At 46.6% G+C, this 23,838-nt stretch overlaps 1 protein-coding gene across 1 annotated transcript; it reads left to right on the plus strand.

The window, feature by feature from the left end:
• The first annotated feature begins 9,534 nt into the window (after nt 1-9,534).
• On the plus strand, nt 9,535-22,051 carry LOC105020810 (FERM domain-containing protein 7). Its single transcript, XM_029117937.1, has 13 exons — nt 9,535-9,663; nt 10,073-10,140; nt 10,945-11,170; nt 11,637-11,679; nt 11,843-11,921; nt 12,389-12,486; nt 13,167-13,281; nt 14,391-14,538; nt 14,739-14,834; nt 14,974-15,137; nt 15,348-15,416; nt 20,232-20,295; nt 20,699-22,051. Exons 1-13 carry the CDS (start codon nt 9,535-9,537, stop codon nt 21,830-21,832), a joined length of 2,433 nt encoding a protein of 810 aa, XP_028973770.1. The 3' UTR covers nt 21,833-22,051.
• Nucleotides 22,052-23,838: the final 1,787 nt, after the last annotated feature.

Genomic DNA, 23,838 nt, shown 5'->3' on the forward strand with positions numbered 1-23,838 from the left:
AGTGTGACACAGCTTGAACCCATTAAAGGTGCCTGACACCCCCTGCCTTTAGGCATCAGGACAGCCAATGAGACGTCCCCTGCCTTTAGCCGTCAGGACAGCCAATGAGACGTCCCCTGCCTTTAGCTGTCAGGACAGCCAATGAGACGTCCCCTGCCTTTAGGCATCAGGACAGCCAATGAGAAGTGCCCTGCCTTTAGGCATCAGGACAGCCAATGAGAAGTGCCCTGCCTTTAGGCATCAGGACAGCCAATGAGACATCCCCTGCCCTTAGCTGTCAGGACAGCCAATGAGACGTCCCCTGCCTTTAGGCGTCAGGACAGCCAATGAGATATCCCCTGCCCTTAGCTGTCAGGACAGCCAATGAGACATCCCCTGCCCTTAGCTGTCAGGACAGCCAATGAGTCGTCCCCTGCCTTTAGGCATCAGGACAGCCAATGAGAAGTGCCCTGCCTTTAGGCATCAGGACAGCCAATGAGAAGTGCCCTGCCTTTAGGCATCAGGACAGCCAATGAGACATCCCCTGCCCTTAGCTGTCAGGACAGCCAATGAGACGTCCCCTGCCTTTAGGCGTCAGGACAGCCAATGAGATATCCCCTGCCTTTAGCTGTCAGGACAGCCAATTAGATGTCCCCTGCCTTTAGCTGTCAGGACAGCCAATGAGATGTCCCCTGCCTTTAGGTGTCAGGACAGCCAATGGGATGTCCCCTGCCTTTAGGCGTCTAGACTGCCAATGAGACATCCCCTGCCTTTAGGCGTCAGGACAGCCAATGAGACACCCCTACTAGTTTCTCTTTTCTGTCTCCCTTTCTCATTGCTCTACTCTTCTCCTCTCCCTTCCTCTCTCTCCCTCTCCTCTGTCTCTCCCTCTCCTCACCCTCTCCCAACTCACCCTCTATTCTCCCCCACTCGTAATTGTCTCCCTTTCTTGTCTCTCTACCTGATTCCTCCTCTTCTCGTTCTCACTATCCTTCCGTTGCTAATTCTGAACACTCCAAACGCACTTTACCTTGTAGTCTATTCAAAGGGGGAAGTGTGTGTGTTTAGGGTCCAGTCAAGGTGTATGGATGTTTCTAGTCCATCCAGACTGGGCTGTACTTGATGCTACATCACTCAGATAAAACCTACTGGAACAGGATAGGCCCCTCCCCACCCCTCTCCACTCATCCATCCCTCTCCATCCATCCATCCCTTTATCCATCTTTCTTTAACAACAATCCATCCCTTCCTTTATATCCATCCCTCTCTCCATCCCTCTCTCCATTCCCTTATGCCTTCAGACCAGCTTTCATCGCCCCCCCTCCCCTCCTGTGTTCCTGAAGTCGGTCGTTCCGTCTCTTCTCAAGATAAATGCATTAGAGTTAGGGGTTGTTGTCGCTACGGTGATACTGTGTCCGTGGTAACTATGATGATGATTGGGATTCAAAAAAACAGGGATCTTTCCCTAAAAGCACTATGGGAAATCAGTTCTTACAGAAAGGCAGGGGAAGGTTGTTAAACTTCATTTTGTTTGCTAAACCCAACCTTAAATACAGTACAACTTTTATCCTAAGATTAAAACATTGCCTTTTTCAAAATGGGGAAATTAAATCCTGTTCACAGACACACACAAACACCAACACACACACAAACATATACATACACGTACAGAAACACAATATATTTTTGGTTGCAGTAAAGTTTTTCCATCTCAGCAGTATTCTGTCTGAGATCCTCTAACACTGTATTCCTGAACAGGTTCCAGTAAAATCTAGTTTGAAAGACTTTTAAACAACTCCTTATCTTGTACAAAGTTCTGCTAAGTTCAGTTCGTTGGTACATATCTATAACAATCTACAGGCATCTGATTTTTACTGGGGGGTTTCATAGTTGTCAGTGCTTATCCAGTCCTACAGACCTGTCTCTCTCTCCTTCCTTCCTCACACACTCCCTCCCTCTCTCTCTTTCTCTCTCCTTCTCTCTCCCTCCATCCCCTCTGTCACTTTCTCCCACCAGGCCCTCCCCCCCCAACTCCCCCATATCTATTTAACATGTAATTTTGTATGGTATTTGATCACATTCCAGAAACCTCTCTTCCCTGCAGACAAAAAATTACTACTTTGATTCTAATTGCAATGTGTTTGTTTACAGTGTGTGTGTGTGTGTCTCTGTGTGAATAGCATGCCGTTTAAAAGTTTTACTGTTTAATCAACGTACATTTTAATGATTTCTTCCTAACCCTATGTTAAACAGTATCTCTCCGCTTTCTGTGGGAGTTATAAATCACACAATTAATTAACCTCTCATTAATTAGTTAACTGGCATCTTTCAGAAGTGCTTAATTAATAAATTAAATGTAACAAATGCCTTTAATTATCTTCCAGTATGTGTATTTCGGTTACATATGACGGGACTTCAGCAGCTGCTGGTTGTGCCTGGATCAATAGCTTTTTTTGAGTGACATTTCTTGATTGACAACTACACACACATTTTGCCCAGAGCTTATTTCTCTATGGTCCAAACTGACAATATCCCCTGTCACGCTGATTGATGTAGCTGATACCATAGAATAAAACAAACACTTAATAAACCAGGGAGACATATTCAGAAGCTTTCTAAATTGTGTGTGCGCGTGTGTGTGTGTTTGTTTCTATGCCTGAGAAGAGGAAAGACAATGAGGAAATCAATCATTGCCTGTCAACAATAGATAATGTAAACACCAGTGCTCCCTCTCTCTGTCTTTAACATTATCCACTGCCTGACCCAGGTTCTTCCAACAGTCCAAAGCCAAACAGTCTAATCCCAAAACCCACCAAACAAGAAAGCCAGAGGTCAATCCCCTTTGACCCTTTACTCCGACAGATCCTTTAAAAAGAGACACACATGGAGCAGCATGTGTGTGTGTGTGTGTGTGTGTCCGTGTGAGTGGGCTGTTGGCTGAGGACAGATAGACATGATCTCAGCAGCAGGTAGTCAGTCTCTACACTACAAAATAATGACAGACAACACAAAAAGCTGCCTTGAATTGAAGGCAATTCAAAAATGTAGTTATCTCACCAGGGAAGTATTGATGTCCCTGCCAGTGACCGCTCCACTGTTGAGAAATACAGTCTGATGGGCAGACTTGGAAAAAGACCACTCATGCACCTGTTTCAGTTAAACACCGGGAGGAATCAAAGATTCATCTAAAACGTCAGAGACAGAGGTGTTCCACTTCCATATCCAACAGCATTCTCCAACTCTGAGAGCGAATCCAACAGCATTTTCCAACTCTGAGAGCGAATCCAACAGCATTCTCCAACTCTGAGAGCGAATCCAACAGCATTCTTCCTACTGTTCTTTTTATAGACTCAGAATGATAAATCCCAGGTATGGGAAAGAACAACGGGGGCTTCACCCTGAGAGTGATACACAGGCAGCGATTGATTACCTTGTACCCAATGGCACCCTATTCCCTATATAGTACACTACTTTAGACCAGGGGCCTATGGAGAGATGACACCCTATTCCCTATATAGTACACTACTTTAGACCAGGACCCTATGGAGAGATGACACCTTATTCCCTATATAGTACACTACTTTATACCAGGACCCTATGGAGAGATGACACCCTATTCCCTATATAGTACACTACTTTAGACCAGGACCCTATGGAGAGACACCCTATTTTCTATTACACTATGTTTAGGTCAAAACCCTTACAGGGAACAAGGAGTCATTTGGGACCGAGCCGTAGGTGGTAGCTAACCTTCAGGCTCCTGAAAGTAGGGTCTCTCCCTGCCAGGTTTCCCCAGCAATGGGCATGGTTTCTGGGGGAAACTCCTTGATGTTGCCAGGCTCTTCTGACCCAACCTCCAGCCAGCCATCCATCCATTCCAACAAGAGAGGGAAAGAATAGAAAGACAGTTGAGGGATTCCTCTGTAAGTCAAGGAAGAGTGGAAAGTCGGTCCAATTCCAAAAGATCTTGGCGGAAGGAGTGTGAGTGTGTGTGTGAGTGTGTGTGTGTGTGTGTGTGTGTCTGTGTGTGTGAGAGAGAGACTTGTGTTAGCTCTCATTATTATTATGATGTTGTTTTGATGTTTTCATTTTAGTTTTTATGCTATTGTATTTTTATATTCATAATTTTTCTTCATAAAGCAGAATGAATTGCTTCATTATGAACTGTGCTATATAAATAAACTTGCTTGCTTGGTGCTCATCAGGGGATTTAATAAAATATGACACACACACACACACAAACCTGTAAGGATTAATGAGTACGCTCTCAAAACACTTTCCTTTAGAAGACAAGTAAAAATGCCCTAGGCCATCTTATTTTAATGAAGGGCCTGATGAACATTGATGAGAATGCTTTTCAAATCTTTTTAGTTGTTGAAACAGGGTTTTCACACTCAAAGACATCTTGTCACAAAAGAGACAGTAAGTAATTACACTTTCCAACTTGAGAACATCCCACATCTTTCCCCTCTGGAGGACAGAATGGTAACCGATTTCAATCCCCAAAAACTGATATTGTCTCAGTAAGAGATCCCTTGTCCATTCTGGGAATCCTGCAAAGATGGAGGGAGAAGGATGGAGGAAGAGACTGTAGGAAGGAAGAGAGATGGAAGGGGAAGCTGGACTATATATACAGTGGATATAAAAAGTCTACACACCTCTGTGAAAATGCCAGGTTTTTGTTATTTAAAAGAATGAGATGAAGATAAATCATGTCAGAACTATAATGTGAACAATTCAATTGAAAAACATAACTGAAATCTTCCAGGGGGAAATATGAAAAATAAAAACCTTACAATACCTGTTTGCATAAGTGTAGCTGTGTTCAGAATTAACCAATTACATTCAAACTCATGTTAAATAGAATTCATTACACACCTGCCATCATTTAAAGTGACTCTGATTAATTACAAATAAAGTTCAGCTGTTCTAGTAGGGTTTTCCTGAGATTTTCTTAGTTGCATCTCAGAGCAAAAGCCATGGTCCACAGAGAGCTTCTAAAGCATCAGAGGGATCTCATTGTTGAAAGATATCAGTCAGGAGAAGGGTACAAAAGAATTTCCAAAGCATTAGATATACCATGGAACACAGTGAAGACAGTCTTCATCAAGTGGAGAAAATATGGCACAACAGAGACATTACCAAGAACTGGACGTCCCCCCAAAATTGATGAAAAGACGAGAAGAAAACTGGTCAGGGAGGCTTCCAAGAGGCCTACAGCAACATCAAAGGAACTGCAGGAATTTCTGGCTGTGTGCTACATGTGACAACAATGTCCCGTATTCTTGATATGAATGGGCGATGGGGTACGGTGGCAAGACGGAAGCTTTTTCTTACAAAGAAAAACATCCAAGCCCGGCTGAAGTTTGCAAAAACAAACATCAAGTCCCCCAAAAGCATGTGGGAAAATGTGTTATGGTCTGATGAAACCAAGGTTGAACATTATGGCCATAATTCCAAAAGGTATGTTGGGGGCAAAAACAGCACTATACATAACCCAAAGAACCCCATACCCACAGTGAAGCATGGTGGTGGCAGCATCATGCTTTTGGGCTGTTTTTCTTAGCCTTAGTCAGGGTGGAGGGAATTATGAACAGTTCCAAATGCTCGGCAATTTTGCCACAAAACCTTCTGACGTCCATTAGAAAGTTGAAGATGAAGAGGAAGTTCACCTTTCAGCACGACAACGACCCAAACCACACATCCAAATCCACAAAAGCATGGCTTCACCAGAAGAAGATTAATGTTTTGGGCCCAGACCTGAATCCAATTGAACATCTGTGGGGTGATCTGAAGAGGGCTGTGCACAGGAGATGTCCTCGCAATCTGAAAGATTTGGAGCACTTTTGCAAAGAAGAGTGAGCAAATATTACCATGTCAAGATGTGTCATGCTAATAGACTCCTACCCCAAAAAGACTGAGTGCTGTAATAAAATCAAAAGGTGCTTCAACAAAGTATTAGTTTAAGGGTGTGAACACTTACACCAACCAGGTTATTGTGAGTTTAATTTTAAAAGAAATCCCCCTCAAAGATTTCAGTTTGTTTTTCAATTGAATTGTTCACATTATAGGTCACATTAAAGGTGGAAAAAGTTCTGACATGATTTATCTTTGTCTCATTCTTTTACATCACAATAAACTGGCATTTTAGGGGTGGGTAGACTTTTTATATCAACTGTAATACAGCTCCGGAAAAAATCAGGAGACCCTTTCTTTCCAAAAAAGTTGAAAAGGAAAATTTTGATTGAGAAACAAAAGCGTTTTATTTGCAGTGGTCTCTTAATTTTAACCCTTCTGTTCCTCACTCAAAACCTTCCTTTTCAACTTTTTTGGAAAGGAAAGAAAAAAGGTGCAGTGGTCTCTTGATTTTTTCCGGAGCTGTATATTACCATTTTAGGATTTTCACACACACACACACACACTCTTTAATGATAAAGTGTTTGGTGGAAACAGAATAACAAAGTGCACAGCCGTTGACAGGTGCAAATAATTTTCTGTACGGAAAATCAAACACCAAGGCTATGTGTGTGTGTGTGTGTGTGTGTGTGTGTGAGTGTTTTTGTGTGTGTGTGTGTGTGTGTGTGTGGGTGTTTGAGAGAGAGAGAGGGAGGCAGAGAGAGAAAGAGAGAAAGGGGAGGGAGAGAAAGAAAGATAAAGAAATTGACGAGAGAGGAGGGCGTGGCGACAGATGGTGGACAGAGAGGGAAGGAGGTTCATATTACTGTTACACGGTGTCATAACAACCACTAACAACCAGCTGTGCTGTGGCGGACAGGAGGAAGGGAGGAGTGAGGAGAAGGAGGACAGGAGGAAGGGAGGAGTGAGGAGAAGGAGGACAGGAGCGATGGATGAAGAGGAGCAATAGTGAGAGAGGAGAGGAACAAGGAGGAAAAGGCGTGGGTAGGAGAGGATGAGGATGAAGAATAGAAGGAGCAATTAAAGGAGGGAGGAGAGGACTGATAGAGGAGGTGGAGGAATGGGGCGAGGAGTGAAAGGGAAGGCAAAAAACAAGATGTCAGTACATGTAACACACAACATGCAAAAACACACCCCACTTGTCTTTGTATCCTCGTAGGGACCTTAACCTAGCCAAAACGCCTAACCTTAAACCTCACTGGTAATGCCTAAACCTAAACATATTCCCAATTCTAACACTATGCCCAATTATAGGTTTTCCCTAAACCTAACCCCTAAGCTGATTTTAAGGTTATACTTTGTTTGGACACACACACACACACACAGGCAAATGTTGAAACTTGAAACCCTGTGGTATACACTCACCTAAAGGATTATTAGGAACACCATACTAATACTGTGTTTGACCCCCTTTCGCCTTCAGAACTGCCTTAATTCTACGTGGCATTGATTCAACAAGGTGCTGAAAGCATTCTTTAGAAATGTTGGCCCATATTATAGGATAGCATCTTGCAGTTGAAGGAGATTTGCGGGATGCACATCCAGGGCACGAAGCTCCCGTTCCACCACATCCCATAGATGCTCTATTGGGTTGAGATCTGGTGACTGTGGGGGCCATTTCAGTACAGTGAACTCATTGTCATGTTCAAGAAACCAATTTGAAATGATTCGAGCTTTGTGACATCAGAGGATGGGTACATGGTGGTCATAAAGGGATGGACATGGTCAGAAACAATGCTCAGGTAGGCCGTGGCATTTAAACGATGCCCAATTGGCACTAAGGGGCCTAAAGTGTGCCAAGAAAACATCTCCCACACCATTACACCACCAGCCTTCACAGTGGTAACAAGGCATGATGGATCCATGTTCTCATTCTGTTTACGCCAAATTCTGACTCTACCATCTGAATGTCTCAACAGAAATCGAGACTCATCAGACCAGGCAACATTCTTCCAGTCTTCACCTGTCCAATTTTGGTGAGCTTGTGCAAATTGTAGCCTCTTTTTCCTATTTGTAGTGGAGATGAGTGGTACCCAGTGGGGTCTTCTGCTGTTGTAGCCCATCCGCCTCAAGGTTGTGCGTGTTGTGGCTTCACAAATGCTTTGCTGCATACCTCGGTTGTAACGAGTGGTTATTTCAGTCAAAGTTGCTCTTCTATCAGCTTGAATCAGTCGGCCCATTCTCCTCTGACCTCTAGCATCAACAAGGCCTTTTCTCCCACAGGACTGCCGCATACTGGATGTTTTTCCCTTTTCACACCATTCTTTGTAAACCCTAGAAATGGTTGTGCGTAAAAATCCCAGTAACTGAGCAGATTGTGAAATACTCAGACCGGCCCGTCTGGCACCAACAACCATGCCACGCTCAACATTGCTTAAATCACCTTTCTTTCCCATTCTGACATTCAGTTTGGAGTTCAGGAGATTGTCTTGACCAGGACCACACCCCTAAATGCATTGAAGCAACTGCCATGTGATTGGTTGATTAGATAATTGCATTAATGAGAAATTGAACAGGTGTTCCTAATAATCCTTTATGTGAGTGTATATTCAACATTCACACAGCCTGATTGCCAGGAACAGGGATTTCGTTTGAAAAACAATACTGCCATCTACTGGCAAAATATCACAATTACTGGCAAGGATCCCTCAATGACCTGCGGGCAAATACTGCATGTCTCTGCTGTATTAGAAAAATGCTTTTTTAAGCATTGTCCTCAGGACATCCAGACAGATATTCTGATTGAATATAGCTAGCTGGCACAGTGGAAAAGAGATCAGAGGATTAAGACAGTTTGTGCTTGAGGACAGTGTAGCCTACACACACACACACTGATATATATATATTGAGAGAGAGAATGAGAGAGAGAGAGAGAGAGAAAGAGAGAGAGAGAAACACAAATTAAGTTAATGTTTTTGAGTAGGATCAATATATGAAAGGTCCCTGAATGTTTGGACACTGGTGGGTACCGATGGCATCTCCTCTTACATTCACCTAGACAGCAACCCCAACACACGGTCACACACACACACACACACACACACACACACTCAATCACAACCGAATGCTCCATTACCTTGAAAGGATCCAACCACAGTAAAATGTATACAGCATACACATACATTCTATATGTGAATGGCTATATTCTCCCTGTCATCCCTCTCTCACAACACCCCCCCCCGCCCCCCACTCAGACGAATCAGAGATACAGTATTATATTGTTTAATTGATTGTGCTCTAAAGCACTTTGCCTTTGTGCTCTACAGCACTTTGTTGTGTTAATCTTTTGATGTACATAACGTATTTTTTCACATTCTGATACTCCGCCAATCTCTTCAATTAAATCACGAGGTGGCTAATGTGTGATGCGGGGGCCAGCTGCATATATCAGACCAGTCCTCTGCCAGTGGACCGCCGCCTCACTGCTACCGGTTGTGGGGGCAAACGTCAAGAACACACGTCCAACATACGACGTGCCTCACGACACAGGCAACCGAGGATTCTGCTGCTACCCGGTAACTTCCGGTATCGTGTACTTTGTTGTGTAAAGGTGTTTGGATCGGACCGAAACCAGCGCGCGCGCGAGAGAGAGAGGGAGAGAGAGAGGGGGAGAGAGAGGGGAGAGGTGGAGAGCGAGAAATGGGAGACCGGCGCGGGAAGCTCGCGCTTCTATCTTCCGGCGCGGCAAAACCCAGAGTCTCCAAGGAAGGAAAACTCCGGCTGCGCGTGATCTTTCTGGATGACAGCGAGCGTGTCTTTGAAGTCGAGGTAAATAGGCCAATAAAAAAATAACCTACTGATTTAAGTTTTATATACGTTTCTACAAATCAGTCCTACAATAACTGGCTACTACCTGGTAACAACACCCCGAAAATTGATTTATAGCAACAAGGTGGCATATTATTGTTTTACTCTTTGAACTGTAGCCTAGTTTCGCAATTTTTTTTTTAATGCAATAGCAATCACATTAATATGGTATACATACGTAGTAGTTTGTTGAAATCAGTTGATTATTAGGCTTTACGAACACTGGACGAAAATAAAATCTAACGTAGTGAAATTACGTTTGTTTCAGGATTTAATCTGTCTGTGTTTACTTGTGTCGCCCGCGGTGTTGCCATTGTTAAGTAGCAGATACTCCCTGCGCCATTATCCGCGCGGATGCTTTCTCTCTCAGAGACCGGGCGCTCGAGGACTTTTACTGCATCTCCTCTGCGTGAAGGATGTGGAGAGGGTTGCGGGATGGTGAGGGGGGAGGGGCAGAGAGGGGGAGAGGGATGGAGAGAGATGAGTGATGGAGAGTTAAAATGAAAGGAAAAAGAAAAGGACCATGTTTTGTTTAGGAGACGGGGTGGGGGGTACTGTGCTTGTGCGTTATGAAGGGCGAGTAGAACCATCACCCTCTCGTGCCCTGAATAACCCAACTCTCTAGTCCTCTGCCCCCTGGCCTTCAAGGGAGATTGGATGGATGGATATCATTCCCTCACATTTTGACTAAAGATTGTGTGTGTGTGTGTGTGTGTGTGTGTGTGCAGTACCAAGAACAGGCGAAAACAATAGGCCCTTCTACCCACCTACTTTTCTATATCTGTCTCTCTGGTCACTTGAAGGCTTTAATCTGTAGTTTTAACCACTATTCTTAAGGGCCACGAGGGCGGACGTTAAACGGTTATGGGACGATCCTCTTCGCGCCCCTCCGTTTGGTAATTGCACGGTAATGAGGGCACACACGCTCCCCCAGTAAGACTAAACACGAGGTTTGGCTATATCAGAGGGCACCCGTCTCACGTCCGTGGTTACCAGCACCGGTAATTAACGACAGAGGGTGTCAGACAGAGCGGGAAGGAAACGGCTCGTGACAAACTCGAGACGCTCCTAAACGGAACGGATACCACGCAGAGACCAAACTTCTACATTCATATTCAGTTCAGATTATCCAGTGCCCTTTTGTACATGCAGTTGTCCCTACCACACTTTCTACCAACTTAGATGTTCATTCACCAAGTTTAGCCATTACTTCCAGGCCTATTACATTAATGTACATTAAATCTGCACTGAACTTGAGTTTCGTTCTCCATCTTTTTACTTTTTTCTTAGTTCTTTCCTTTTTACCTTTCTTTCCTTCTTTCTTTCTTTTCTTCTTCCTTTTATTGGTCCCATTGCATCAAAGCAAAGAATCCTGGGATGCGATTTCTTCAACAAGGTGTGTGGTCACCTTAAACTGCTGGAGAAAGAATACTTTGGACTTGAGTTTAGACATCACACTGGCAGCTATGTAAGTGAACCATATCTCACCCCCATCAACATATCTACTTTAGTTACATACATCTAACCCCTATAGAACCTTAATTTATTTTATGAGAGGTGAGTAGTGAGAAAGTGGACATTAGATGTTGGCATTAGTGGCCAGATTGGACATGTGGCCAGAATGCCAGGGTTAACAGCCCACTCTCACGGTAAGCGCCTTGGGATCCATAGTGGTTAAATAGAGTCTCATCATCCTCTCTAAAAGAAAACAGTCCCTTCATTGATATTTAGAACTGGACAAGAGTGCCTCCAAGGTCCCTCCAACACCCATCTCGTCCCCCATCCAGGGGCAGACCAGGAAGAACCTGGTTAGATAGACAGAGTCAAGACCGCAGTGTCTTTATGTCTATCAACATAACACACTACTAAATGTATTAATTGCAAATAGTTTTCTTTATGGCAGATCCTAATTAGATGTTGTTGTTTTTTCGCAGGTGTGGCTGGAGCTTTTAAAACCTCTCACCAAGCAGATCAAAAGTAAGTGTGTGTAAGCTAGGGAATGGGTGACCATCTCATGTCTTTGTATGATGTTAACCCATCTCTCCTTTTTCTGTTCTGTCCCTCTCCTCTCTATTTCTCTGTCCTTCTCTCTCTCTCTCTCTCTCATCTTGACTCCTTTTTAAAATGTTCCCTCTCTCAGGCACCAGCGATCTGTTCTTCAGATTCATCGTCAAGTTCTTCCCTCCAGACCCAGGCCAGCTACAGAGACGACTCACTAGGTCTGTTTGTGTATTTGTTTTCGGGTGTGTATGTGTCATGTCTCCTTCACCAACATTGGGGTCATTCACAGACGGGAAGTGTCTCAGATTATCTTGGCCTGAACCATTCTGAGAAGGGTTTTTAAGGAACACCTAGAGGAAAGGTTCCAACCTGAATTTTCTTTGTTGGGTGGGTTCTATTTTGAGGGGTTCCATGACTTGTTTCTAGCTCACAAGACTGGGGTTTTGCAAACGATCTAGTTAATATTGTCTTCTGTAAATTCTCACTCAACTGGCAGATTCCTTAGCGTGTGACGGTGAAGAGAAGTCTCTATTGTCGACAGAGACTGTCGTAAGAGTTAATGTGCAGGTGAAATGACCATGAAAAAATACAAAAGAGCATTTCTTGCTTTGCAGGAAAAACCCTACGACAAAATTATCAAACTGAAATACGGGATCAGCATTTGTGCGTGTCTCTTCTTTTTCAGGTACCTGTTTGCACTTCAGATAAAGCAGGACCTCTCAACAGGCAGTCTGACATGTAACGACAACAGCGCCGCTCTGCTTGTCTCCCATATACTGCAGTGTGAGTCCAGCAGTTAGTCATGAATCTGAGGGATTCATGTGTGTGTGTGTGTCGACGTTTCAGGGATTCATGTGTGTGTGTGTGTGTGTGTGTGTCGACGTTTCAGGGATTCATGTGTGTGTGTGTGTGTGTGTGTCGACGTTTCAGGGATTCATGTGTGTGTGTGTGTGTGTGTGTCGACGTTTCAGGGATTCATGTGTGTGACGTGTGTGTGTGTCCACGTTTCAGGGATTCATGTGTGTGTGTATGTCGACGTCTCAGGGATTCAAGTGTGTGACCTGTGTGTGTGTGTGTCGACGTCTCAGGGATTCAAGTGTGTGACATGTGTGTGTGTCCACGTTTCAGGGATTCATGTGTGTGTGTGTGTCTGTCTCTTGGTCTCAGGGATTCAAGTGTATGTGTGTGTGTGTGTCGACGTCTCAGGGATTCATGTGTGTGACGTGTGTGTGTCGACGTCTCAGGGATTAATGTGTGTGACGTGTGTGTGTGACGTGTGTGTGTGTCGACGTCTGAGGGATTCATGTGTGTGACGTGTGTGTGTGTGTGTCTCTCTAGGTCTCAGGGATTCATGGGTGTGACGTGTGTGTGTGTCTGTCGACGTCTGAGGGATTCATGTGTGTGTCGTGTGTGTGTCGACGTCTGAGGGATTCATGTGTGTGACGTGTGTGTGTGTTCTGCAGCGGAGCTGGGGGACTATGAGGAAGACGTGGACCGTCACCATTTAGAGGTGAAACAGTATGTTCCAAACCAAGAGTACCTGGACCACAAGATCACAAAGTTCCACAAGAAACACAGGTAAATTAGCAATAGAACCTAATGCCTCAGCCGTAGTGATGATATGGCCCCTGTGGATACATTAGCATACCTAGCACATTAACATGCTAAGCACCTCAGCATACCTAGCACATTAGCATGCTAAGCACCTCAGCATACTTAGCACCTCAGCATACCTAGCAACTCAGCATGTTTAGCACCTCAGCATACCTAGCACTTTAGCATACTTAGCCCCTCAGCATACCTAGTACATTAGCATACTTAGCACCTCAGCATACCTAGCAACTCAGCATGCTTAGCACCTCAGCATATGTAGCACTTTAGCATACTCAGCACCTCAGCATACCTAGCACATTAGCGTACTTAGCACCTCAGCATGCTTAGCACCTCAGCATATGTAGCTCATTAGCATACTTAGCACCTCAGCATATGTAGCACTTCAACATATTTAGCACCTCAGCAGCCACTTCATATTAGTGAGCCAGCCACTTCATATTAGTGAGCCAGCCACTTCATATTAGTGAGCCAGCCACTTCATATTAGTGAGCCAGCCACATCATATTAGTGAGCCAGCCACTTCATATTAGTGAGCCAGCCACTTCATATTAGTGAGCCAGCCACTTCATATTAGTGAGCCAGCCACATCATATTAGTGAGCCAGCCACTTCATATTAGTGAGCCAGCCACTTCATATTAGTGAGCCAGCCACTTCATATTAGTGAGCCAGCCACTTCATATTAGTGAGCCAGCCACATCATATTAGTGAGCCAGCCACATCATATTAGTGAGCCAGCCACTTCATATTAGTGAGCCAGCCACTTCATATTAGTGAGCCAGCCACTTCATATTAGTGAGCCAGCCACTTCATATTAGTGAGCCAGCCACTTCATATTAGTGAGCCAGCCACATCATATTAGTGAGCCAGCCACTTCATATTAGTGAGCCAGCCACATCATATTAGTGAGCCAGCCACATCATATTAGTGAGCCAGCCACATCATATTACTGCAACGCAGTGATTGGTGCAAAGGACACATTGGATGGTGTTGAGGGAAGATGATTGGTTGGCTGACTGGAAGTGGAAGCCATTAGATTGATCACCTGACTAAGTTGTTTGATTGATCCCTCCAGGGGCCAATCTCCAGCGGACTCAGATATCCATTTATTGGAGGTTGCTAGGAAACTGGACATGTACGGGATCCGGCCCCACGCGGCCCACGACGGAGAGGGCATGAGACTCAACCTGGCTGTCACACACTCTGGAGTGCTGGTGTTCCAGGTACACGCACGCACGCGCACACTCACTCAGCTGTGCTGAACTTGACTAACCTGGGCTGTTCCTTTCACCTTATTTTCTCCTCTCTTCCCTTCTTCTCTTATCTCATCTCTCCTCTCTTCTCTTCTCTTCTATCCTTCTCTCCCCTCTTCTCTTATTCTTCTCTCCTCTCTTTCTCTCCTTTTCTCTTCTCTCCTCTTCAGGGGAACACTAAGATCAATACATTCAGCTGGGCCAACATCCGTAAACTGAGCTTCAAGAGGAAACACTTCCTCATCAAACTACATGACAAAATCGGGGTAAAGACCTGGCCGGTTAATGGATGACTCATTCAAGTCTCTGTAGAATACCAAGAATGTAGAATAAATTAGATAAATGTGTTTGAGTGTTTCGCCGTAGTAACTTGTGCATGATTCACATTGTGCGTTTACACCCCAGCCGTTCCGTAAAGACGCCGTGGAGTTTGCCATGGCCAGTCGGGACGTGTGTAAGTGGTTCTGGAAGACCTGCGTGGAGTACCACGCCTTCTTCAGACTGGCCGAGGAGCCACGGGCACGAACCAAGACCCTGCTGGCCAGCAAGGGATCCAGCTTCAGATACAGGCATGGGCACACACACACACACACACACACACACACAGAGAGACACACACACACACACACACACACACGCACACACACACACACACACACACGCGCACACACACACACACACGCACACACACACACACACGCACACACGCACACACACACACACACACACACACAAACAGAGACACAGACAGACAGAAAACATTCCATTGCCTTTTTCAGTGGGCGGACCCAGAAACAGCTAATGGAGTGTGTTGGGACAAGAGAGAAGAAACATATTTCCTTTGAGAGGTGAGAAGACAGTGTCCATATGTCAGTGTGTCTGTATGTCAGTGTGTCTGTATGTCAGTGTGTCTGTGTGTCTTTATGTCAGTGTGTCTGTGTGTCTTTATGTCTGTGTGTCTGTATGTCAGTGTGTCTGTGTGTCTTTATGTCAGTGTGTCTGTGTGTCTGTATGTCAGTGTGTCTTTATGTCAGTGTGTCTGTATGTCAGTGTGTCAGTGTGTCTGTGTGTCTTTATGTCAGTGTGTCTGTGTGTCTTTATGTCAGTGTGTCTGTGTGTCTGTATGTCAGTGTGTCTGTGTGTCTTTATGTCAGTGTGTCTGTGTGTCTGTATGTCAGTGTGTCTTTATGTCAGTGTGTCTGTATGTCAGTGTGTCAGTGTGTCTGTGTGTCTTTATGTCAGTGTGTCTGTGTGTCTTTATGTCAGTGTGTCTGTGTGTCTGTATGTCAGTGTGTCTGTGTGTCTGTATGTCAGTGTGTCTGTGTGTCTTTATGTCAGTGTGTCTGTATGTCTTTATGCCAGTGTGTCTGTATGTCAGTGTGTCTGTGTGTCTTTATGCCAGTGTGTCTGTATGTCAGTGTTTCTGTGTGTCTTTATGTCAGTGTGTCTGTGTGTCTTTAGGCCAGTGTGTCTGTATGTCAGTGTTTCTGTGTGTCTTTATGTCAGTGTGTCTGTGTGTCTTTATGCCAGTGTGTCTGTATGTCAGTGTGTCTGTGTGTCTTTATGCCAGTGTGTCTGTATGCCAGTGTGTCTGTATGTCAGTGTTTCTGTGTGTCTTTATGTCAGTGTGTCTGTGTGTCTGTATGTCAGTGTGTCTGTATGTCAGTGTTTCTGTGTGTCTTTATGCCCGTGTGTCTGTATGTCAGTGTGTCTGTGTGTCTTTATGCCAGTGTGTCTGTATGTCAGTGTTTCTGTGTGTCTTTATGCCCGTGTGTCTGTATGTCAGTGTGTCTGTGTGTCTTTATGCCAGTGTGTCTGTATGTCAGTGTTTCTGTGTGTCTTTATGTCAGTGTGTCTGTATGTCAGTGTTTCTGTGTGTCTTTATGCCCGTGTGTCTGTATGTCAGTGTGTCTGTGTGTCTTTATGCCAGTGTGTCTGTATGTCAGTGTGTCTGTGTGTCTTTATGCCCGTGTGTCTGTATGTCAGTGTGTCTGTATGTCTTTATGCCAGTGTGTCAGCATTTTAGCCTACGGAGCTGAGAGCAATGATATGTTAAGAGTCCTCTGTCTAACTGTCCTGTGTAACAGATACTATTTTACACAGTCGGAAACATTGTGAATTGGAAAGGAGCCACTCTTGGCACGGAACGATTTGATATAGTTGTTTCTTTTTGTGAAACAACAACTTAGTGTAATTATATCAGGCAATGATTTAATTCTATTTAAAAATTTCACTTGTTTGGACAATTGCACCCCTCCAAGAACTGCCACCTTAACGTGGTGGAGGGGTTTGAGTACCCGAGTGACCCTAGGAGCTATGTTGTCTGGGGCTATATGCCCCTGGTAGGGTCTCCCAAGGCAAACAGGTCTTAGGCGACGGGTCAGACTAAGAGCGGTTCAAACCCCCCTTAATGAAGAACAGCATTATGAGTACCGTGACGTCGCCCGGTATGGCGCAGCCGGGGCCCCACCCTGGAGCCAGGCCCGGGGTTGGGGCTCGTATGCGAGCGCCTGGTGGCCGGGCCTTCCCCCATGGGGCCCGGCCGGGCTCAGCCCGAACGGGTGACGTGGGGCCGCCCTCCCGTGGGCTCACCACTCACAGGAGGGACCATAAGGGGCCGGTGCGAAGAGGATCGGGCGGCAGTCGAAGGCAGGGGCCTAGACAACCCGATCTCTGGACACAGAAACTAGCTCTAGGGACGTGGAATGTCACCTCGCTGGCGGGGAAGGAGCCTGAGCTAGTGCGTGAGGTTGAGAGGTTCCGATTAGAGGTAGTCGGGATCACCTCTACGCACGGCTTGGGCTCTGGAACCACACTCCTTGAGAGAGGATGGACTCTTCACCACTCTGGAGTTGCCCATGGTGAGAGGCGGCGGGCTGGTGTGGGTTTGCTTATAGCTCCCCAGCTCTGCCGCCATGTGTTGGAGTTTACCCCGGTGAACGAGAGGGTCGTTTCCCTGCGCCTACGGGTCGGGGATAGGTCTCTCACTGTTGTTTGTGCCTACGGGCCGAACGGCAGTGCAGAGTACCCGACCTTCTTGGAGTCTCTGGGAGGGGTGCTGGAAAGTGCTCCGACTGGGGACTCTATTGTTCTACTGGGGGACTTCAACGCCCACGTGGGCAACGACAGTGACACCTGGAGGGGTGTGATTGGGAGGAACGGCCCCCCTGATCTGAACTCGAGTGGTGTTCAGTTATTGGACTTCTGTGCTAGTCACAGTTTGTCCATAACGAACACCATGTTCAAGCATAAGGGTGTCCATCAGTGCACGTGGCACCAGGACACCCTAGGCCGCAGGTCGATGATCGACTTTGTTGTCGTCTCATCTGACCTGCGGCCGTATGTCTTGGACACTCGGGTGAAGAGAGGGGCGGAGCTGTCAACTGATCACCACCTGGTGGTGAGTTGGATCCGATGGCGGGGGAGAAAGCTGGACAGACTCGGCAGGCCCAAGCGAACTGTAAGGGTCTGCTGGGAACGTCTGGCCGAGTCTCCTGTCAGAGAGATCTTTAACTCCCACCTCCGGCAGAGCTTCGACTGGATCCCGAGGGAGGTTGGAGATATTGAGTCCGAGTGGACCATGTTCTCCACCGCCATTGTCGAAGCGGCCGCTCGGAGCTGTGGCCGTAAGGTCTCCGGTGCCTGTCGAGGCGGCAATCCCCGAACCCGGTGGTGGACACCGGAAGTAAGGGATGCCGTCAAGCTGAAGAAGGAGTCCTATCAGGCCTGGTTGGCTTGTGGGACTCCTGACGCAGCTGACGGGTACCGACAGGCCAAGCGGGCTGCAGCCCGGGTGGTTGTGGAGGCAAAAACTCGGGCCTGGGAGGAGTTCGGTGAGGCCATGGAGAAGGACTATCGGCTGGCCTCGAAGAGATTCTGGCAAACCATCCGGCGCCTCAGGAGAGGGAAACAGTGCCCTACCAACGCTGTTTACAGTAGAGGTGGGCAGCTGTTGACCTCAACTGAGGATGTCGTCGGGCGGTGGAAGGAATACTTCGAGGATCTCCTCAATCCCGCTGTCACTTCTTCCATTGAGGAAGCAGAGGATGAGGGCTCAGAGGTGGACTCGTCCATCACCCGGGCTGAAGTCACTGAGGTGGTCAAGAAACTCCTCGGTGGCAAGGCACCGGGGGTGGATGAGATCCGCCCTGAGTACCTCAAGTCTCTGGATGTTGTGGGGCTGTCTTGGTTGACACGCCTGTGCAACATCGCGTGGCGGTCGGGGACAGTGCCTCTGGGATGGCAGACCGGGGTGGTGGTCCCTCTTTTTAAGAAGGGGGACCGGAGGGTGTGTTCCAACTATAGGGGGATCACACTTCTCAGCCTCCCCGGGAAAGTGTATGCCAGGGTACTGGAGAGGAGAATACGGCCGATAGTAGAACCTCGGATTCAGGAGGAACAGTGTGGTTTTCGTCCGGGCCGTGGAACACTGGACCAGCTCTATACCCTCTACGGGGTGTTGGAGGGTTCATGGGAGTTTGCCCAACCAATCCACATGTGTTTTGTGGATTTGGAGAAGGCATTCGACTGTGTCCCTCGCGGCATCTTGTGGAGGGTGCTTGGGGAATATGGGGTCCTGGGTCCTTTGCTAAGGGCTGTCAGGTCCCTGTACAACCGAAGCAGGAGCTTGGTCCGCATTGCCGGCAGTAAGTCAGACTTGTTCCCAGTGCATGTTGGACTCCGGCAGGGCTGCCCTTTGTCACCGGTTCTGTTCGTAATTTTTATGGACAGAATTTCTAGGCGCAGCCAGGGGCCGGAGGGTGTCAGGTTTGGGGACCACACAATTTCGTCTCTGCTTTTTGCAGATGATGTTGTCGTGTTGGCCCCTTCTAACCAGGACCTTCAGCATGCGCTGGGACGGTTTGCAGCCGAGTGTGAAGCGGTGGGGATGAAAATCAGTACCTCCAAATCCGAGGCCATGGTCCTCAGTCGGAAAAGGGTGGCTTGCCCGCTTCAGGTTGGTGGAGAGTGCCTGCCTCAAGTGGAGGAGTTTAAGTATCTAGGGGTCTTGTTCACGAGTGAGGGAAGGATGGAACGGGAGATTGACAGACGGATCGGTGCAGCTTCTGCAGTAATGCAGTCGATGTATCGGTCTGTCGTGGTGAAGAAAGAGCTGAGCCGCAAGGCGAAGCTCTCGATTTACCAGTCAATCTACGTTCCTACTCTCACCTATGGTCATGAGCTTTGGGTCATGACCGAAAGGACAAGATCCTGGATACAGGCGGCCGAAATGAGCTTTCTCCGCAGGGTGGCCGGGCGATCCCTTAGAGATAGGGTGAGAAGCTCGGTCACCCGGGAGGAGCTCAGAGTAGAGCCCCTGCTCCTCCACATCGAGAGGGGTCAGCTGAGGTGGCTTGGGCATCTTTTTCGGATGCCTCCGGAACGCCTTCCTGGGAAGGTGTTCCGGTCCCGTCCCACCGGGAGGAGACCCCGGGGAAGAAGCGGAAGAAGATGGTATGGTAGATGGTATGGACAATTGCACTTTTCTGCATAGCCTGTTATTTTCCCATTGTGTTGCATAATGTTGCCATCTGCTGGACACAATGGGCACTGTTGTGTTTGAAATGAAAGTTTCACACTAACATTTCAGCGTAGATATTAAAACATTTGTACACCCTGCTCTGTGTGTGTGTGTGTGTTTGTCACCCTGCTCCCTCCAACAGATCTTACTCAGACCCCAGACAGTGTCGTTCCTCGCCAGACCTCCTTACTGACGTCTCCAAACAGGTAAACATCATTAAACACAGCAGCGGTTTCCATGTTACAGTAATAATGATATGCTGTAAATATGCTGTGTACGAACACCCTTCCATGTTACAGTAATAAAGATATGCTGTAAATATGCTGTGTACGAACACCCTTCCATGTTACAGTAATAAAGATATGCTGTAAATATGCTGTGTACGAACACCCTTCCATGTTACAGTAATAATGATATGCTGTAAATATGCTGTGTACGAACACCCTTCCATGTTACAGTAATAATGATATGCTGTAAATATGCTGTGTACAAACACCCTTCTATGTCAGTAAAAAAACTGCGGTTGAATCTAGTCGCCTGCCCTCGGCATAAAGAAAGCAAATATCTGCCTCTTATTCTCCTGTTCCGTGTGTCTGTGAACCTGTCCAGCTATACGAACAGTCCCACCCGTTTCCCCATCCAAGAGGCCACGCCCTCGCTCACAGCGAAGAGGAAGTGGAACGTCAGCATCAGGAAGTGGCACGGGGCAACCCCACACGCAGCCAGTCGGCCGGCGAAGTGGTCTTCTCTGCGGAGTTCCAGCGGTCCCGCCGCCCGCAAGCTTTCCACGTATTAACTGCCTCCCCTAAGCAACGGTCCACCTCAGCCTCTGGGGATAGGAGGGGGAAGGCGGGAGGGCAACGGCAGGAAGGGGTGGGGCATAGATTAGGAGGGGGAGGTTACCATGGAAACAGCCGGGCAAGACGCAGGCCCAATCCTCCGCCCGCCTCCGACATGCAGCAGTTGGTCCTCCTGTACCCCAATAACCCCGCCTACCAGTTCCATCCAGTCCTTCCTACATTCCCATTGGCTAGCTACCCGCATGGACACGCCTACTTGTCGGACGGCACGGTCGCGTCATTGGAGCGTCTCCAACAGGTGCGCCGCCTGAACAGCGACTCTTTGGAGGGTTTAAAGCGTCCTCGCTACTCACGCTCTGATTCGTCATCGCTGTCGCCAATCAGGCGAAATCGCCGGCCACCCGGTCTGGGTTTGGCCAGGTTGTACCAGGGCGGGCTTGCAACCGGAAATGCAGCCAAGCGATTGGATGTCGGGGGAATAGAGGCAGGGCACTACAGCGATGACTCAAACTTCCTGCCTGGACTTCCTCGCCGAGCCACCAGCCAACCAGACGTCAAATTCCCCAGAGTCGTCCCCACCTCCAACCCGGCCTCCGAGTTCCGTCCCCTGGGTTACTACCCCCACCTGTCACGTCACCAGACTCCACAAAGACCCTCCTACCTGCCTCTAAACTCCTCCCCCTTACCGGACCGGCCCGCCTCGCTGTGCGTTCTGGGCGGGGTCAGCGGGAGCTACAGTGACTCTGACCCGGAAGTGTTCTATCCGTACTACTGCCAGGTGCCTGCTCCGGGAAAAACGCTGCGCTCCAGCGCCCTGGCTAGGATGAGGTTCTCGTCCGGGAGCTTACAACTGGACGAGGAAGAGGAGGGGCAGGAGGAAGAGGAGGAGAGGTATAGCAGCGGGGTGGAGGGAAAGCCGAGGATTACAAAACTGAGACTGTAGAGTAGCGGTGTGTGTGTGTGTTTGAGCGTGTTTGTGCGTTTGTGTGCTTCAGCTTTTATAGAAAAGGTTAGCTTTGTACATTGGATGTATAGCTTGGATTTGAACATTTGGTTACAGAAATCTGACCATTTTGGACAACTATACGAACTCTTATGATGTTTCTAATTGTGTTTTTGGTACATGTGTAAGTTGATCTATTTAAATAAAGTATGTACAGTATTCTGTATGGAGATTGATGTGTTGGAGTTGAGATAGACCATCATAGTCTAAACTTCAGTTCACGTATTTATAAAGAGCCTTGTTCTGGGATCTGTTTTCCCCTTTATATCGCCTTTCAAAGGGAACTTATTGTCATTTTAAATCTAGCTCATTAAAAGAAATCAGTGGCCATGACTGAATTAGTGCAGGCTAGAATTATCTTAGTGTGGGAAATGCACGTTTAACTATCATAATTAAAAGTTCCACTGCTTTGTTTTTACCTGATGCGTCACCCTACTTGAAGAATGCATTGGAATACCAAAATCCACTCTTGACTGCTATTTATTGTCTGCTGAGCAGGTATGCAATATTCAGAGAATCTCTTGTCAAAACTGTGTAATTTATTTAAGAATTATTGTTAATTGAGCAAAAATATTAAGGAAATTTAGGACCCAAATGATCGGCTCTTTTCACCAATGCGATTCAGTTCCAATGTTTTTTTGAACGGCCCGTCTCTAGATTCACGCATCACTTATGTTCATCCAATCAATGCAATTGCAATGCAACTAGTTAATATCAGAAGATGTTCTTTGGATGATAATATAATATCTCAGATGTCAACAAAATGTCAAATGATTTAGAAGATTATTGGATGGCTTGTCTTCGCCTGCTTTATTTTTAAAGGGGTCTCACATACACACACACACACCTTTCCCACCTGTAATTCAGTTTGCATGGACAATTCCTCCAGAGGAACCTGATACTGCACTTAATCAAAGACCCTACTGAAAAGAGCTTAAAGGTGGAAACTGGGTCTCTCATGGATCGGTAGATTGTTCCTCAATGATTAAACTCTTAACAGATATTTCTGACCCCTGCTATTTGCTTAGAAATTCTAGGTACTGTTCGCTAGCATAATGCAGTGTACATGTAGGTATGTACTGCAGGATCAATTCAGAGAGATAAATGGGAGTAAGTCCATGTAATGATTTGTGGGTTAACGGTAAAACCATCAAGTGAACCCTTTACGGGCAGCAAGGTTTGAGAGACTAATACTGGAGTAATGTGATAAAAAATATTTAGTTTCTAAAGTTTATATTTAGTTTCTTATCAGGGTAGCTGGCGAAAAGAGCATTGCAATAGTCTAATCTTAAAATAATAAAGGCATGAATTAAAGTTATAATGCACAGACAACTGTTATTTTTGCACTCCTGACAGATATTTTTAAACTGGGAAACACACCTTCCAAACAATCACATTAAAACATCTTCAGTTCAAGTGAACCTTGAAAAGTCCTGCTCATGGACTAAAAAGGCAGTTTAGTTGTTTAACATGCAAACACATGTCTGAACAGACATGGGATAGACTCAATTATCTTGACAGGATTGTCAGAGACGGCAGGATGGAACAATTCTACTGAATCTACCCCACAATTTCAGAGTCATTGCTGCCACATTTACTGACGTGGTCAATGTTCTGTGTAGATGAAGGCACCTTGTGAAGTTCCCCATTTAAACGTTCTCACTGGTCCGTCCGTCAGCTCCCATTGACTCTTAGGGTCCTCATACACGCCTTAATAACTCACAGTACTACCACCCCAAACCTAAACCACCCTAGACTAGATAATACTATCCCCCCAACCCTAAACCACCCTGGACTGGATGAGAATATCCTGTTCTTGTTCTGTGAGAGAGGACGAGGAAGAGACAAGTAGATTTTGCGAGGTAGGTCGGTTAGTGTGCAAAGGTGGAGTGTTATGACAATAAACAGCATAACCGCTAGGGCATAACCGCTAGGGCATAACCGCT

Source organism: Esox lucius, chromosome 24 (genome assembly GCF_011004845.1).
Source record: "Esox lucius isolate fEsoLuc1 chromosome 24, fEsoLuc1.pri, whole genome shotgun sequence".
Taxonomy (NCBI): Eukaryota; Metazoa; Chordata; class Actinopteri; order Esociformes; family Esocidae; genus Esox; species Esox lucius.

Bases quoted from the DNA above. Each gene is read 5' to 3' on its own strand.
- LOC105020810 (XM_029117937.1), top strand. From the start codon at position 9,535: ATGGGAGACCGGCGCGGGAAGCTCGCGCTTCTATCTTCCGGCGCGGCA. The intron at 9,664-10,072 runs GTAAATAGGCCA...TTTCTCTCTCAG, and splicing joins AGCGTGTCTTTGAAGTCGAG to AGACCGGGCGCTCGAGGACT. The intron at 12,487-13,166 runs GTGAGTCCAGCA...TGTGTTCTGCAG, and splicing joins TGTCTCCCATATACTGCAGT to CGGAGCTGGGGGACTATGAG.